This window comes from Glossina fuscipes, unplaced genomic scaffold, assembly GCF_014805625.2.
Source record: "Glossina fuscipes isolate IAEA_lab_2018 unplaced genomic scaffold, Yale_Gfus_2 1, whole genome shotgun sequence".
In the NCBI taxonomy this organism is placed as follows: domain Eukaryota; kingdom Metazoa; phylum Arthropoda; class Insecta; order Diptera; family Glossinidae; genus Glossina; species Glossina fuscipes.
The window spans coordinates 32,785,631-32,804,708 of record NW_023998415.1 but is presented as its reverse complement, the minus strand read 5'-3'; the positions used below and the strand labels follow the sequence as shown (position 1 = coordinate 32,804,708).

The window sequence follows — 19,078 nt, the reverse complement described above, 5'->3', positions numbered from 1 at the left end:
TTTTTTTTTTTTTTTGTTCATTTTCGTTATTCATAAAAATGTGAAATTTAATATCATTGTAAAATGCGTATATCGATAAGAAAAGAAATAAATATTAAATCGTACGTACCGTAATCATAATGCGATTGCGATGATAATTGTTCAGAACATAATTTATAGGCTTGAACAATTTTCTGAGCGAGATGTCGGGCCTCGTCAAAACCGTTCGAATATAAAGTGATTTCACCAATCATTGCGTAATCGGGTACCATCATGGCGACAGTGCGGAAAAGAACTTTTAAATTATCCGGCAACTCGGTACGACCAGCATAACTAATAACAACAAGAGGACGCATTCAATTAATTAATTGAAAAGTTCAATTATTCTTCTATGTTAATGAAATATATGTTTGGGTTTTTAATATTTTCACAGATGCTTTTAAAGTGCATTGTTTAGACCGAAATAGAAATAGATTCATGATGGCAATCAATAAGAATTGCAATTATTGCATACACAATAACATACACAAACACGATGGCAAATGAAATATTTACAGGAAAATTGATATAATATTTTTGCCTCATCTGCTTGATGGCTAAACGCCATGCAATAAAAAAAATTTTGTCCTCTTTCCATTTCCATTGGCCGTAGGTGGCCAGCCCTCTGGCCAGCCCGGCATACCACCCATCTTGAAAATATAAACGAGAAGCCTAAAAATTTTTTAGAGAACAAAAGAAGAACAGAAAAAAAAAAAAAAAAAAAACAAAGAGGAAAAAGAAAAATATCAGTAATAAATTTTGAATATGTTTGAAACCATATGCAAATGGCAGACTTCATATTCCTTTGGATGCATAAAACTTAAATCCGTATGTCAATGCGTAGGTAAATAACTAAACATCCATATGTACAGAAAAGGCTAAACGCATAACGAACAAGGCAAGGGTTTCCACTACTAGTACCATTTAAAAAAAAAAAAAAAAATACCTTCCAAAAATTCTCATATCCTTAGGTTGTTAAGTTAATATTGAGCATTTTTACTGTGCATATCTACGGCTCGCTTGGCAACTTGAAGTAACGGGACATTGCCTAAGTATATAAGATGATGAGACACAAGCTCATTTTCATCTGTCTGCGGAACAGTCCACAGTTCACAATCTTCAACACGAATTAACTGTGGATTTAGAAATATTTTTTTATTTTTTTAGACATTTCTCACAAAGAACAAATAAACTTGGTTTTTGGCTGGATAAAACACATTGGAATTTTTTGGTTATCGCAAAATAACTCCAGCTGTTGTAAAAGTTATTCCTTACACATATGTACATAGTCGTCGTTTTTATTTGTCTTTCTCCATCCACAACCGATCTAAATTGTTCTTCCTTCAAGGGTTAACTTGTGCTGCTTGTTTATTAGCTAATATTTTTGTATATGTATAAATAGATAACACAAATAATAGATACCGACATACATACGCACGGACATATTTATATAATATTTCCTTTTTTTCCTTAGATCTTAGGTTCGGTCAACACACACTCTATTTATTTATTTAGCCTTTTCATCATCGTTTCGTAGTTGTTCGAAAACAACTCTTCGTTTATTTCTGCATTTCTCAAGCACCAACGATGACATCGTATAGACTTTACCTCGTATTCTAATTCTTTCGTCAAATATCAATTTTGACATATTTACTGATGTGTGTGCTCAAGTGTAAGCCGAAAGCATGATTCTGTGAACGTTTCAATATCTTTTCATTAATAGCATATACACATACATATACCTGTGCGTATTGCGTCTCGCATGCGAGTATATAAAAATCGATCAGTAAATAAAAGCCACCTTTCATTAATGAAGACCAGTAGAAGAAGAATACTAAACGATCACACAGCATATCACGTGCCCGCAGATCATTTACATTAATAAAATTTCTTTATAGAATTCGTATTTGTGTGTATGTAACGACCATGCAATGCTGTTAATTAATGTTCTTATTAATGAAGCTTGAAAATATGATTTCGATAAAACTCATGTCATGCTCTAAAGTAAAACAACCCGTTTTATCTTGTATTATACATCAAAGCATATTTAATCACGTTCTAGAGAACAGATCGAAAAGGATTTTTAATTGCGAGCACTCCTCCTATCAATTACATAACAGTCGCAGCCGTTGTCTTGAAACTTCATGTCAATAGCACGCATTTGTTTCATAGTGTCTTAAGGGTAATCGACTAACACGATGCCACGTTAGATGTCGTCCATTCTGGCAGCCTCCTCGTCTCCTATTGCAGTCGTTGGAAAAAATCAAGTACATTAATGCCATCGGCACAAGCATTCAGTTTTTATGGGCATAATGACTTGATGGGAAATTGGTTTTCGACTTAGCACCTGAAGCATAATACGCTTATACACAGGAGAGTAGATATTTTTTGGCTTGTTAAATATGCACACAGACACAAAAATTCGTTTTGGAGTTCATTGCAAAACATTGTTTACAAAAAGGACATTTGATATCAAATTTTGTTTTTCTTTTTTTCGCTTAAATAACTCAACTCGCTACTCGCTTACTTTGAGGTCCTTTGACGACTCCCGATGACACCACAATTTGTTTGATGTTGGTGAACGGTGGTTACTTATGTGATCTGGATTAGATCTAGACATCATCAATCATTATTGGGACACTACATACAAGTAGCTTGGGCTAAGTGAATATGGCTGCGAATTAAATTTGAAATATTTAAGATCTGCTAAACATGGTATACGTTGGGATCTGCAAGTAAATGGAAAGTTTGCCTTCAACTATTGTATCCAAGCAATCGATGCGGTTAACCGTATACGTAGATATCCTTGTTGCGGATGAATTCTTATTACTGGTTAGGCAAAACACTTTTCTACAGAGTCGGAATATTCGAGTCATGCCCTGCATTATTAGTGCAAAATTGGTCTTAAGCTTTTGCACCCAGTAGTAAAAGTAGTAAAGCTGGTGGATTGAATGTGATCGGGCGGCTCCGTAAAAATACTTCGCATTAAATCACGTCACTCATTATACGTAGAAACTTTAGGAAACGGTAAAAACAAATTTTCGTATTAATAGTTTTTTTGTTACGTTTGTTGCCTTCCTTCCCCTTTGTTGTTGCTGAGAGTTTTGAAAGTTAATAAATCGATAGCTAAAATCTAGCTAATGTCTCCTTAGTCGTTCGTATTACAAAAGTCAGTTAAATTCGCCAACAACTACGCAGTACGAGCGGTAACGGTCTGAAATGGATCCGCAAAGAAACGAAATTACGTGAGAACGAAATGTTTTCAAAAATTGAATTCTAATGCTAATCCTAATGCTTAGTTGAAATGCTTTGCGATAAGGTTTTCCTCATACAAATTTCGAAAATTTTACATTATTTAGGGAAATGTAAGTGCACTTGTAAGTGTACACTGAAATGTTATGAATATTTTATTCGCAGCAGCCGCAATCGAAAACCCTAAATTAAATATAGAATTTGGTTTAAGTCAACCTAAATATATAAAAATGGCAAGAACACAACAATAAAAGCAACAGCAATAGACCACAATAAAAAAATAATTTTTGTTTTGTTTTTTTTTTTATTATTAAACTTGCACTTGTTTCGATAGAGAAACGATTCGATCGATATACTGTGAAAATGTCTCTATAACTGTATAACTGTAAATCAACATGAAAGCATAAAAAACTAATAGAAAGCAATGCTTATAGAGTAGATGTAGTAGGAGGAGTAGATGGTTAGGCATATGTGTGCTATATGATGAGGATGAGCGTACGCATGTGGTCGTCTGGTCACAGAAAATAGAATTGATTGGTTTGAGCAGTTACCAAAAATATTATTTTCATTATTCTCTCTAAACACCTGCATCAAGCAAATGTATAATAATTTTGTATAAATGTTGGTAACTAAGGCTAGAAAAGATAGGTAAAATAATGAAAATAGATTTAAATTTATTTTGCCTTATGTTAGATCAGTTAGCTACGTTTATGCACATCTCAATGTTTATTTGCACATTAAATGTACAAATGGATGTTATTTAAAAATGATTTTGAAAATCGTTTCTCTGTAAAAGAATTCTTGTTAGGTTAAACAAAGCAAAAAGCAATATATAAAAGAAAAGGAAAATCGAAAATTTCTGCCTTTTCAAGGCATCCTGCAACAAGAAGGTATATCACGTAGGGTATTATTGTTTGGTCGTATTTAATAAACTAAAAAATATTTCAATTTGTTTTAGTTTCAATATTTTGCACTCAAAAAATATTTTTCTATTTCTATTCTAACCATTTTATTACCATAACATTTTTGTTGCCATTATTGCCTCTGATATAAATTTCGGCATGCAATACAATAAAATGATTGTCTTAATCAAAAATAAATTACATATATTTTCCAAAAATTTTGTGCATAGCCTTGGAAAATGTACAACAAATGTTGGATTTTTTAATATTATGTAAACACGCACACACACACACACACACTGGGGGGCAATATATAATCATTTAAACATCCGTTCGGTTCACTCTATTTGTGCAGTGCGGTAATGTGATAGGCTAAGGTTATTTTTTATTATTAAGGTTAATATTTTGTTTTTTTTTTTTTTTTTCTTAAACTATTCTTCTTTAAAAGTGCTTTGAATATTTCGAGTCCGTCCATCGGTCCGTCTAAAGCAAATATGTTAATTCCTTTGTTATACGTTTACCTGAAAGGGGTAGACAGTTTCTTTGAACAATTGGATCGAAGGAAAGACACTTGAAGAGCTTATGAAGGATAGCCCATCCCAGGAAGAAAACAAAACAGTACATTTAAAGAATTGAAAAAAATCTAAGATCGCAGCTACTCTCGGGCGATCGCGTCAGCTGTTGAGGCCCAGACGGCACAAGCATTGCAACTTGTCCAAATTTAAATTGAAAAAAAAAAAGAAAATCATCCGTTTTTAAAAATTCTGATTGGCAGACAACTGGTTTGTGCCAAAAAGTTTCATTTTCAACCAAAAGAAAGTCTCACTTTTGTTAATAAAAGATCGAAAAAATCCTACGTATTTCGCTAAAGAATATTGTTTTAAAGCGACCTTAACTTATGTTGTTTGCCGCTTTGAAAACTTGTGATCCGAGAAAAACACAATTACCGTTCAACTGTCTTGGAATTGTGTCTGAGAAATTAGATATTTTGGCTATTTTCAAATTTGCCACGCCCACAATCGCCTTATCGCCTATGTGATTCTCGTTTTTTATATGGGCTGATTTAAGAAAATTGGTTTCTTGAAAAACGTACAGTTGTCTACCCCCTTAGGTCATCTCAATCGTTTGTTCTCTGCTTTTGTATCGAACACAGTCTGGAGAATCATTTATATTGTCTGCCTGTCGGTGATTATTGAAGCCTTAAAGAAGTCTTGCGGAAAGCTTAAACACGGTACATATGTTCATAGTTAAGCTCAAAAATGAATGCGATCTGCTTGCAATAACTGCATCCACGCGGACATACACACGCATATTGGGTAAAAACTTTAATTTACATATTATAAGACATGTTGTTGGGATATCCTTCGTACGTTTGGTGGAAAAGTGTTGCTAGTGAACCAACTTGCTGAGAATGAGTATCACAAATTCCCCTCAAGATATATAATATAATATTTGCGTTTTTGCAGACAAATGCAAACACATTTCAAAGAGATGTGAAAGCACAAACCAGTAAACATAACTACTGAAGGTAAAATTTCAATATTTCCAAAAAATATCATTTCTATTTGCATTTGTTTATTAAATGAAATGAAGTGATGAGTTAAAAAGAAACGTCTGCATGTGAAGGAGAAGACACACATTTAAATGTTAATAAAATAAAATTAAATTAATTATTAATTTTTTTTTGGAATATACATTGCATAATTATGTAATTATTGTATCCACCACTGTAAGATGAGGGAGGGGGGGAGAGTTACTCATTTTGTTTTTTGTTTTTTTTTCACAATGTAGTGAAGCTTCAGAGATCCTTGATCGCCGTGAAATTTTGACTTGTTCTACTCCTGTCTATCCGACAGGGTGCGTATTGTTGGCACTCTCCTGGTCGCTATCAATTTCAAGTTTAGTAAAAACATTGAAAGTTTCCGCACGAAGGCTGGTCTTGAAAATGAGCCAAATTGGTCAGAGAAGAAGCGCGTAGTGGAGCATAAACTGAACGCTACTCCGTTGTTTTTGAGAAAACATTTTTGGATTTTCTCTCGTCATTCGGAAATTATTAAAGTTAAAAGGATGTAATATTCAATATTCATTCTACGCGACACGCTGCTCTTTACCTCCAAAAATGTATAGAATCGGCCATGCCCACATAAAGTTATCAGTAATTAAAATTTACTTTTTTGACTTTTTTGAGATTTTATGCTTATTTGTCATAAGGCAAACAAGACAGAATGTTTTAAACTATTTTGTACATTGTTCAAGTGAATATATATGCTATCTGCCGAGAAATGGACTCATTCTAAAATGTATACGGCAGAAATCGTAGTAAATTTTTTCTTAATTATACCAGCGATATGGGTATCAAATAAAACGACTTGGAGAGTGGAACGGGAAAGGCATAGTAGTGGGTATGCGGGATTCGGCCGCCGCCGAATAAAACTTTCGTACTTGTTTGTTTTGTCTTTGATGGCAAAACTTTAACGCACATGCATACATCGCAATACTTTATTAAATGAGGTTAAATATCGAGGATTAAACTTGTTACGACTCTTCAGTACATACGTATAACGGAAATCACCATATATCGCATGCACAGATCTGTTATGATTTTTGTAACTGCACAGATTTGCTTCGAAGGATAATATATTTAAAAATGCAAACAAGAAGGGAAAAAAAGCGAAACTATATAACACAAAAAAAAAAAAAAAAAAAAACAGAAAGCAAAAAAGACAATCAGTTTCAGTAGAAATATTGATGAGTTCTTCTCAGTTGGCTTGGTAATCGTAAAGATACTACTCATGCTGTGTGTTTATCGTCGTGTTGCCTTTGGGTGTAGCTATGCGTTTTAGAAATAACTAAAACTACGAGAATTGCATTCGCTTTAAAACGAATTCCGAACGCCGGTCTTTTATTGCGTAACTATCAATCCGTGTCATTATCCGTAAATCTTATATGAAATATTCAAATGAGTATTTTGATGATTTGAGTCCAAGTATCGCATATCAAATATCGATTTTAAAAATTTCTTAAACTTTTCAAGCAACGACTGTGCCCACTGCCTAATATCCCATATCAATTAATTCGAGATAACTGCAAATCCATAAAACTGTTTCTACATTTCTATACCTTGAGAGACTAGTAGAGTAGTTGCAGAGTTACATCTGAATGTTGTAAACGGAAAGAAAAGTATATTTTAGTGTTAGACTAAAGATAGCGTGTGTATAATAATGCATTGACAAAACATAACAATGTATGCAACGTTAACCAAAAGACTATAATGATAAATAAAAACGACATGAAAACTAAGAAAGAAGGTTAACAAAACAGCATGACTGTTATTGTAGGCGAATTCCGAATGCCCTTCGAATGCACTGTGAGCGGAAAAAGCTTTTTGAATAAAGAAATAATTATTAAGGCTTTATAAGCATTAATCGGATAGCATCAGACAGATAATTACGGCTTTATTAAAATTCATTATTTTAGTGTACCAGATTTCGTTTTCATCTTACGGAGTTTCCTTTAAATCGCAACATTTTTCAACACCTCATTACTCGATTTGATATTAAAGTGTGCGTATCACATATGAAAATATATTTAATCACGTCAACATTTTTTGTTTGTACGTTTATAAATGTAGAGAAAAGAAATCGTAAAAAAAATCGGTAACGATTAAAGTCATGGTAAAAGCATTTAAGTGTACGAGTGCATTGAAGGCACAAATGAATTTCAAAAGAGTTACCCGAAAACGAAAAGGAACTGAGGCAAAAGTACAAAAAACAAAAAAAAAAAAAAAACGAAAAAAAAAAGTAAATAAATAAAAAAATAAAAAACAAAAACTAAAAAAAAAAAAAGAAGAAAAATGGAAACCGAGTCTAAAGGAAAAATTTTTTTGCAAACATTGTTTGCTAACCGCTAACAATGCCAGCCAACCGAGTAGTTGGCAATGGAAGCAACAACCGGAAAAAGAATCTTGTATACAAACCATATACACAACTGCTGCGTCAACATAATCAATGGTAAAATGGGACAGGAATACACACATGTACCAACATCTACATGTAGACATTAAAGAATTCTTGAAAGAAGCAAACTACAACGCACTGCACCCATCTTTCTACCGACTCTAATGTAAAATAACATAAATTTACAAGAAATTTCCATCAAAAGGAAACAAAAGACAGCCAGCGACTGTGTATGTATATATACACGTATATGTGGGCGTGGGTATATGAAAATTAAGGGAGTGGGGGTGGCAAGCAATAGCCACGCAAAAATGAATGCATGCATGCATGTGTGTGTGTGTGTGTGTGTGTGTATCAAAATTCCGCATCATTGTACAAAACTTACCCGGGATTCATGGTAATGAACACCGAACATGTAGGATCCAAACGCAACATGGTATCTTCGAAAAAAAATCGCACCACTTTTCTGCCAATGGCTCGCTGTATAGTTAATATCTGTTGGGCAACCACCGACAATACTTCCAATTCAATGCGATTGAATTCATCGAAACAAGCCCACGCGCCAGATTGTGCTAGACCCTAAAGAAATCGGAATTTAACAAAAAAAAAAAACAAATAAATAAATATTAAACATAAATGAACAACAACAATAAAACTTCTGCCTTCTATGCTATACATATGCAAGGCAAAAAAAGAGAGAAAAAAAAAAAAATGGAGAAAAAGGATAAAAATAAATGCACACAAGAAAAACGTATCATTCACAAACGGACACAAAAGCGTATCTGAAAAAAAAAAATTGAAACAAAATAAAGGAAAAAAATTAATAAAAAAAAAAAAAAACAAACGTGTGAAACATAAAAGGGAAAACGCACGTTATCTTCATTCAATCACTGACTCATTTACTCACCCACACCCCTTCACTTACGTACGTTCATTCGGATTATTACTGTTGAGTATATCCTCTATGTGTTTTATTTATTTATTTTTATTTTTATTTTTTTTTTTGTTATTAGTGCATTTTTCGAGAGCATAGAAAACGGCGCAGGATTTATGTTTACGTCTTGTGCTACATGCATCCATAGATATGTTTGGTCAGATAGTTATGTAAAGATATACTTTTGTTCTTGTGGTTTCTTTGCCTTAAAATTTTTCTAAAGTTTCCCTTGATTTTCGTCTTTTTTTTTTTTTTTTTTTTTTTTTTTTTTTTTTTTTTTTTTTTTTTGTTATATTTCTTGTCTCTTGTGTTGTTAATACTTGTTTTTGCTTGTACTTTTTGCTTTATTTTTTTTTAACGATATTAATGTAATATGGATAGCATTCTCGTTCGCTTTTTGCATTTTTTGTGTGCATTGGAATGTGTGTTGTTTAGTGATTGTGTGCCTGTTAAGTCTTTCTATTTTTTCCTTTAGTTTAGAAACATTTTCAAGGTATCGTTTGATATTCATAAAGCTTTAATGTGTTTATCTCCTTTTTTTCTCTTCTTCTTCTTTACACGTATAGAATTTTTTTTTCAAAGTCATTCACATATAAAATCATAGATTACGACAGGATAATATAGGCGCTGTAACTCCTTCACATATTCATCCAAAATATAAATAAATTCGTGATAGAAAGTCAAGAGAGATGTGTCTAAATGTAGATGTATACTAAATCCCGAAATTCGGCGAATGCAAACTTCGCCGGTAATACAAAATCAAAAAATTATTTTTTTTACGAGTTGCGCTTGACGTCTGTGTAGTGTTTCACAGTAATATGTTCAATTTCCGCAGTAGTTATTTATATTTTTATAAACATGCAACAGAGTTTTTCGATTATTAAAATAAAAAATTCGCTAAATTTGACGTGCGGAATAAATATTCTGCCGTGGAAACTGTGTGTTTGGTAGTGAGGTTTTATCGCAAAACAATGTTCACAAGTAGTGCGTAAACTACAAAAAAGGTGAGGAATGAGTTCAGGTCGAGCAGCACCCTAGACAGTTGTCTGCATTACCCGATAAAAGCCACATCAAGGTAAGCAAAAGGATTCGGTACTCGAAAACTATCGATTGACAATTAGCAACTTTGCCGATGCTACGAGCATTTCACTTGGATCAACATAAGCCATTTCGTAAGGCGCTCCAATCCCAAAAAGCGGCAAATCTCGATTGGGAAGAAAACTGTTTTTGGTTAAATAATGATTTCTAGCAACTAGAACATCCCTCGCCCGGTTTAGAGTCTCAAGCGGCTTGCAGCTGTTTAACGAACGCAACAGATCGCTCCAGTGAATCGAGTATTTAAGGCTATCCCGTAAAAAGACTTCCCTGGCCGTTTTTAAAAGATCGGGAAAATCTTTGGCACAAATGTATTGTGTGCGACGAAAAGTACCTTGACGGCTTTGATATTGAAACCGGGAATTGGGAGAATAAATGAAGATATTTCATTTTGTAAGCAGCAACAAATTTTGATCATAAATATAGCCTATCCATATATATAGCATATATCGGCCATATATAGCACTACTGGACCGAAATCTAATCTGCCATCTTCTTAAGGTATATTGACTGCACAGGGAGGGAATGTTGAACATTGGTTTTTGAAATGCGACAAAACTTTCTAACCCAGACATTACGGTGAAATCGGAAAAATGATAGTCGTATAGGAAGGGGAGAAAGGAATGTTGTCGCTTAGGTGATTTTTAGATAATTGTGAAAACATCAATTTCAAGGATTTCAGATGATATTTAAACTAAACCATTGGAAACGTTAAACGAATGAGCGAAATCATGTTATGCAGTGAATTTAAGATATCGGGTAAGTGAATAAGACAAGACTCTAAAGGAAAATGTATATTTTGATGCGACTAATGTCACTAATCGTAGTGGGAAACAACGTGTATTCTTGTTGTTGTAGTTATTTCGATTTTGTATGAATTTTGGTATTCCGAAATAGTAGAAGTAAGAAAACGCCCCGATACCAATTTTAATCTAAAACAGGTTTGTTAGGTCGCGAAAAAGCGCTTTTATGCCTCGTGACTTGCAATGTCGCTGTGGTGTTGCGCAGAATGCGGCTATAAGTGTATGACCCACCTCATCAGCCTATAGACTTACAGGTCATTATATTGAGAAATTCAAAATATTAAAGTATCAACTATCATTGACAAGATCATCGTAAAGAATCCGGAAATTTGTTTGTGAAGATCGAATTTTGAAAAGATTCCAGATTCCAGCGGAATCTGTACAACATTGTATAGCAGCTCTGCCAAACTTTGATTCTGAGCGAGAATATTATTTTTATTTACTACACTCAACGAGAAGAGGAAACTTTGAAGAAGAAGACTTTGGGTTTGTAAAATAAAACAAAATATTTTCTTATCGAATACTCAGTAAAGGGAAAATGTAGCGAATAACAAACGCATCAAATTTTGACGTACGTAACTCGTAGTGTCGAATTAAAAATAATTTGAAATTTCTATGCAGCATAATTTAATACTTAGTCGTCAGACGATTTATATGAAGCCTTTTACAATTTAATTCCGAAATTTTCCAAGTCTTTCTTCTCGATGCACTCAAACATATTTCTTTTTTTGTTGTTGTTGTTGTATGTTTATTTGTACCTTGCATTTCTTTCATTCAGCCAGAATATGTTAGTTTTGTGCTATCAATTGTAACATCTCCGCGACATTTATGCATATATACTGACAAATACCCTATCCCCTTCCCATATTATTCGAATAGAGACCAAGCTTTGAGTCAAGATGATTCTTTGAATTACTTGAATGAAATTTTTTTTTGCGTAAATCGAGTAATGAACAGGTGCGACTTACTGTCAGGGAAATTATAATTGTATAGTTTGGCTTTACGCGTAACCGCCCATTATGTAAGCATATAATTCAATGCAACACCTAACCGTGGAAATTTCGCTATACAAATTATGAAAGCATTTTTAAGCCTTAATTAACAGGGGAATCAAAATTGAGGAGCCGATATACGCTTACATATAGCAGACTATGATAACGTTGCCTTTGACTGACTATAACAGTCTTGTTTGTTTATAAATTCTATGAAATCTATGGATGAAATATTTCTTGAAATTTATTTCCTCGCTCTTTCTTCTTATTACATACATATGTACTCTAAAGCTTTAAATCTCTCGCACAAAGCAAGTATTCAATGATACTTAAAAGTCTTCACATTCTGTTTGTATACCTTGGGCAGGCAGCATTTATAGCAGATTCAAGTACAATTGAAATGTTTCTTTAGTTAAAATGAACAAAAGTGTACTTTTGCGGTGTACAAATGATTACCGGTTAAAGGGTTCTATTAACACGAGAGGGCAGAAATGAATGAATAGTTTTCTTAAAGTCATTAATTTAAAAAAAGAAAAAAAAAAATGAAGAAAAAAACATAAATAAGTAAAAATATTGCGATATTTTAAATTAATGAAAAACAAAATCAAGAAAAAAAAAAAAAAAGAAAAGGAAAATTTAATGCACCTTAAAAAATTTGCCCAACGCCTTGTAATCTAAGCCATCGGAGCAATTAAAAACCACGCATTTCTTTGCTACGGATTTGGCCAAATCTTTGCAGGTTTCCGTTTTTCCGGTACCCGCAGGGCCTTCGGGTGCACCACCTAAACATAGCTTTAAAGCACCCATTAGAGTTCTACGTTGCAATAAAAATTATTTAATGTGTGTATATATGCATGCATATATATATATATATATATATATATATATATATATATATATATATATATAGATATTGATATATGACTAAAAAATAATAAACATTTCTAGACCTGTAGCATCGATCGGTTAGCGGTGTTACTACCAAGCGTGTTGTATTACCCAGATATTCCATGCCATATTTGACATCGGTTACAACCATACTGACAAACACCCAGTCCTCTTTTTCTAATAATTAAAAATCGAATTTGAACTATGACTGACTATCATACTACTGACTAATTTACTTCATTTACTTACTATCTATACTTTTCCAATAATAACGCAACTGTGATATCCAATCAAAGTCTAACAAGCTGCTTACATCCATATCCAATAAATATTTGACGACATCACGAGCTTTATTTGAATGAAATGAAGAAAACATTTTACCGTATAACGTTACGAAAACCAGATGCTTGATCAAATATGAATGTCCATCAAAACCGTCTATTTCTGTTGAAATGCAAATGCAGAGGACGAAATGTGGGAAAGGAAATGAGAGCAAATAGAGATTTTTCAACAGTTAAGTCGCCAGCAACATAATTATGTATGGGCTGTGGTATGCAGCTGATGGATGATAAAAAAACAATTCTTTGCTTACAGATATGTTATTGAAGAGGGAGAGGAGATGAGAAAAACGTCAGAACAAAATGCGACAGTTGTGACTGTTTGCAAAAGAAATCCTCAAGAGCAAACGAACGGCGCAAAGCCTAAAAAAAAAATGCAAGCCTTCAAAGTGGTTGTATTCTTCAAAAAAATAATCGATTAATCGATTCGATCAGTGACATAAAGTTACCGAAATGATGAATCTCTCGTTGCTATAGATAAGTGACCGTCACATTATAAATCGTTTCCCGCAAAACGTATCTTCGAATTTTGTCAATAAATTCCTAAGCCACGTTAATTAATTTAAGATATATAAATTAGATATAATATGTAACTGGAGAGAGGGAAGAAGGCAATTTTACGTAGTAGAATGTGATGCTGTTTTGTAATGATTAAAAATCCAGTGAACTGCTTACCATGTACATCTAACACAATAAGAGCTTCTATTGTGATTCGAGTGCCGGTCGCCAAATCCGTGCGTACTAATTTCACAAGATCACTAATTTGTGCATTACTCTTCTCAAGATAAATAGGCAATTCCTCCGCCTCAATTGCTTCTTCTACCTAAAATTAAAAATTGCGAACTAACGGCTTAATCGCGTTATGTGAAGAAGAAATGCTTTTCGTAACCTCATATGTCCAGGCCATACAAGATATGCCTTGTACAACTTGTCCCGGCCAAGACACTACCCAATTTATACGCTCCACTTGGAAATAGTCTTCCCATGCGAACCTCATCTGTTCCTTGACACTTTGCAGCATAGTGCTTTCAACATCTTTTAGCCAAATTTCCACTAAACCCTGTAATAAGATATCGTATATGTAGCGTTCACGACATCGAACTCTTATCACTCACATTGGCTGATTGGGGATTGACTTTGCGTACTAAAGCGACATGTTCATCTTCATCCGAAATCATTTCAACTATTTCCATATTATCATCAAATGTCAACATGCAAATCTAAAAATATAGAAAACTCTATTATTATTGACTTTTTGCTTTGGATAAATAACTGTCAACTTACTCCTTCGAAGCATTTCTTCAAATGAGGTTGCACTCGTAGGGGATCTTTAGTCTCTGATAAAATTTCTAATAATTCATCATTCGATAAGAAGAAGAAACGGGCAAAGAATAAACGCTTTTGTTCGAGATATGTGTTTAAGCCCTTCTGTACAGTTTCCAGATCGTCTACCGCTTTAAGAAATATATCGAGCATATTGGGATATTCGGTGGCTACCATAACATGTAAATCGTGATTAGTATGACGCATAATCCTGCGCCATACCTTATCGACGGCTTTAAAGTTGCGACCTTCTAACGGCATTTGTCTCATAATGTCCTCGGAACTGAAGATAGGCTCTAAATACATCCATGTCACTTGAACTTGAGTCCACGTATCAATTATGTTTTGTACTTGGGTTAAGCGATTCTCCCAGTCGTCGGCTTTAGAGCCAAGGGCCACTATAAATGGCGATCTCTTCATTGCCTGCGTACGCATTATATGATCATCCAGTTGAGTTTGTATATCATCTATTGAGGCTAAAATGTGTGTATCAGAATCGCGATACTGGAGAACATCGAACTGCACATCTTTCCAATCATTCTTCATATTATCGAGTACGGTCTTCAAGTCGTATTCTTTGCCAGCGGCTACCGAAATCTCTTCCAATTGCGGTAAAATGTTCATTATACCAGCTTCCAATATGTCCCGTAGCGACGGATATAATTTAGGATTGCATTCTTTGCCCAGATGATCGGAAATTTTCTGCCAATGCCTATCCTCTAGGCCGTGACGACATACCGAATCTAAGACTGGAATGAAAACCCGGAATTTCTCAATTTTCGCTCTCATTTGCTCGCATGCACGTTTGGCCATAGGATTAGTAGCCAATTGACGTGATAGTTTGTACATTATCTGACCATGCGACGTAAAATGGAGAAAAAGCAAAAATTCAATAACGTAAAAAAAAAAAAAAAAAAAATGAAAAAAGAAAAAAGAAAGAAAGAAGAGAAAAAACAAATATGAAAAATCATTGTGAGCATTCGAACGATAGAAATGAAATCGGAAAACGTGTAAAAATGCACTGATGCGTTATATTGCAACATCACCCTAACAGGCTGCTGCTCCTTTCCTGTTGCCTTACACAAGTTCCGCAGAGCACTTAAATAGTTTATGCATGTCCGTGTTTTCTTCTGCTACTTTGAAATGTGTTTTCATGCACCTCACAGCAACTCAGTTAAATGAAATTTTTCTTACACATCCGCAGATATATTAATTTCATCATCTTGGTCTGCGTGTAATACTAAAATTCGAATTCACCTCAATCGCGAATAACAACCACCCATGTCAAATGTCCTTCATTTCGGTCTGCATTGTTAACATCGAAATTTTTTTTTTTTTTTCCATTTGAATAAAATCTGAATTTTCTTGAACTAAGTGCAACTAAATATTGCTTGCTTCAAATTTATTAGAGACTTAAAATTGCGCATGATAATCGGAAAATCTATAGCGAGCAAGTAGTATGTTGCCAAATAGTTTGCTGAATTGAAAATTATTAACAGTAGATATAAGGAAAGTCGAGCATTGCCGTTCAGTATTTTCGTCTTGCTTTTTATCATTTTTTGTTTTAGATGCAGTTAGTTGTTACTGTCCAAATTGTCAGTTGTGTGCAATATAATCTGATCAATTGAAGAAGAACTACCCCAGTGTCACTTGGCCATTTCCTACTTACTTACCCTGTACATATTTTCAACTTCTTCGCTTATGACATCCGCATTTAAGCATGAGTACGGCTGGTACATCCTGCAAAAACGTATGAGAAAAAGCGACATAGAATAGAATTGAACATCATTCAAGACGCAATAGTAACAGCATTAGAAATATCAGCAGCAACTCATCTTAATCAATTTGATATAGATAGAAAGACATTACTTTACGAGGGTAAAGAAAAAATAAATTTTACTAAATAATGTGCTGAAATTTACCGTCCATCCCTACCGCATTCTCATAAAACATTTTAGCAAAGATTTAAACAAGCCAAACGTATTGACTTAACATAACTGGCGGTGTGTATACGTAATGATTATATGATATATTCTATATATATATATATAGTGATGATAGCAATAACCGGAGCAGCAGCTATCAACGATTTTCCAAGTATTTAAGAAGAAAATCATGCTGTTCAAGCGTCGTTTTGCTTTTTGCTATCATTCTTCCTTAAAATGGGGTTGTTGAAGATTGTTCTAGATTATTTTATTTATTTCTTTTTAAATGCTGTTAACGATTGTTGAGTTTTTAATGATTAAGGAAATTACGGATGTGACCTGCTCCGCGATAGCATTAAGTATGGGATGAAAGTCGAAAGAAAATTTAACGAAATTTCATATATAATTTGAAATTTGTGATGCTGCATTTTAGCCAGTGAACTATTTCAAAAATTATCTTAATAGAGAGTAAGCATAAGACTTATAGTTAAGCAATCTATCTTACTTTTCTTTCAAAAATTCTCACTGTTATGTGGGGAAAAATGTGATTTTTATGTTTAATATGAATAATATGAGGTAAATTAAATGAACGTGATTCATATATACATATATATATATATATATATATAAAACATAAAAATAGACAACGAAAAATTTTATATTTAATACCTAATAGTGGATACCAGCAAGTAGCCTTACATGCTACTGCTAAAATATGACAAGAAAATTTCCCCCTTAAATAGAAGAAAGCGCCAAAAACTAAATAGCAAACAAAAGTCTAGTCATCAGTGTTAATTACAGTTTGGCATTCAAAGTTCTTTTTAATTTTAAAACGGCCGCTCTCTCATCGTTTTCATCAGAGAAAACGTTACGTATTTCTTGATTGCGTCATAAAAATTGATGAAAGTTGCTGACATTCGTTTGCACAAATTATTTGAATTTTCAATTGTATGCCAAAAAAAAAAAACGAAAAACGAAAAACGAAAAACAAAAAAAAAAACAAAAATTTGAAATGAAAATCATAGCAACAATCGTACATACCATATATGATGGTCTTTTTCAAATTCATATGCTGTGTTCCATAATTTCTCTATGGGTTCCATTTTTTCCAAAATTTCGGCCAAAGCTGCAAATGGCGAAACGTCGAGTTGCAGTAAATGTTCTTCAACGTTAATAGCTTTGGCTTCACGACTCAATTTCTGCCAGAAAAGTAACACAAACGCAAACACAATGGCAGTTATCGTCAATATGAATTAGTTGTAGCCAAGCAAGTGCGATACATACTTCAATCATGTCAAATAATGCATCGACAGTTTCGACACGTTCTTTAAGTTCATCCAGTGTAAGCATTTCGCGTGTTTCCTTAACGCGAAAACCATCCATGCGGCGTTTTTCAAAAAGAATTAATTTTTCGAAAGTTGTTCGCTTTTCACTAAGGTAGGCATAAAAAATATGAAGAAAGAGATGAAATTCAAAAAAAAAAAACAAAATAAAATAAAATAAACTAAAATGAACGCAATATATAATGCAGATAAAGCAAAACTAATAAAGAATGTGGATAAGAAAAAAAGTCGATTACAACTCATACAAAAATAATTTTAAAATTATATACGACTCGCACACGAAGCTACACAGGTTTCCCGAAGTGAAGAAAGCTGCTCGCCAAAAGCGCCCGCAATCTTTGGTATTTTTGTCTTAGCGAAAATTTACGATTTTGCTAGAGGTCTTTAATAGGTTATGATAATCCACGAAGGTAAAATAAAAGCCGGCAAAGTAGCTATGAAAATTAAAGAATTGCAAAAGAGACCAAGACTCTTTCATCTCATCGCAAACCTTTTAAATTATTGCCATTAATTATCGTGCAGTGTGCTTGTGTAATTATTGAAGGAATATGACGGATAAGCCGCGTCAGAAACACTTGCACGGACCTATCACTGAACTCTGAACTCCAGAAGTCGGCATTCAATCAAGTGGACAACAGCCAACGCTTTAATGACAAAAGCAATTCGAAATGGACTGAATCTTCAGAAATCTATATATATGAATGGAATGTATATATATATATATATATATATATATAGGAAGAAAGTTCCTTTTTCACTTAACTCAAATATTTTTTGAGTGTATTTGCATATCAACATAAAAGTTTCCGGATCTTCTTCAGTTAAAGTTTCCCCTTTTTATGGGGCATTGGAGAATAGCCGATTATGATCATTTTAAAGCTATAAACCTTTCTTCCTTTAAAATTTTTTTTAAACTATATCCACATTTCAAGCAATTTTTTCTCAGCTAATTTTACGCAGGACGCATGAACTTACCGTAATCCAGCTTCCAAGTTGTCACGAATAACATTTAAACGTATAGCACTTAAATCTAAAACTTCTTCCAATTCACCCGGCAAGATGAACGTACGAGAATTCAAATGAATTTCCGCCTCTAGGGTAAACAAAGTTCAAAACATTATAGATCTAAGCAAGGTGTTATATATAAGAATGAATCTTCTCATATCCTTGACTAAGGGCTTATGAAAAAGATTAGCTTTGTTTTAAATAAACAATATATATGTACATACAATAAATTATATATTACATATCTTTGATCTACGTGACAGATTGAGTTGATACTGATTTTTTTCATTCACGCGTTTCTTTC

The 19,078-nt window shown here is 33.5% G+C and overlaps 1 protein-coding gene across 1 annotated transcript in view; it reads right to left on the bottom strand.

Moving 5' to 3' along the window:
• The window catches only part of LOC119632657 (dynein heavy chain 3, axonemal), a 108,988-nt gene that overhangs the window by 61,094 nt on the left and 28,816 nt on the right, over nucleotides 1–19,078 (bottom strand). Inside the window, exons 18-30 of the mRNA XM_038025673.1 lie at nucleotides 18,745–18,862; nucleotides 17,711–17,858; nucleotides 17,468–17,625; nucleotides 16,175–16,241; nucleotides 14,463–15,353; nucleotides 14,294–14,398; nucleotides 14,068–14,238; nucleotides 13,854–14,001; nucleotides 13,090–13,188; nucleotides 12,903–13,017; nucleotides 12,598–12,766; nucleotides 8,514–8,707; nucleotides 110–312 (exon numbers count right to left, since the gene is read on the bottom strand). Of these exons, the coding sequence (XP_037881601.1) occupies nucleotides 110–312; nucleotides 8,514–8,707; nucleotides 12,598–12,766; nucleotides 12,903–13,017; nucleotides 13,090–13,188; nucleotides 13,854–14,001; nucleotides 14,068–14,238; nucleotides 14,294–14,398; nucleotides 14,463–15,353; nucleotides 16,175–16,241; nucleotides 17,468–17,625; nucleotides 17,711–17,858; nucleotides 18,745–18,862 (2,586 nt within the window). The remainder of the gene's footprint in view (nucleotides 1–109; nucleotides 313–8,513; nucleotides 8,708–12,597; nucleotides 12,767–12,902; nucleotides 13,018–13,089; nucleotides 13,189–13,853; nucleotides 14,002–14,067; nucleotides 14,239–14,293; nucleotides 14,399–14,462; nucleotides 15,354–16,174; nucleotides 16,242–17,467; nucleotides 17,626–17,710; nucleotides 17,859–18,744; nucleotides 18,863–19,078) is intronic.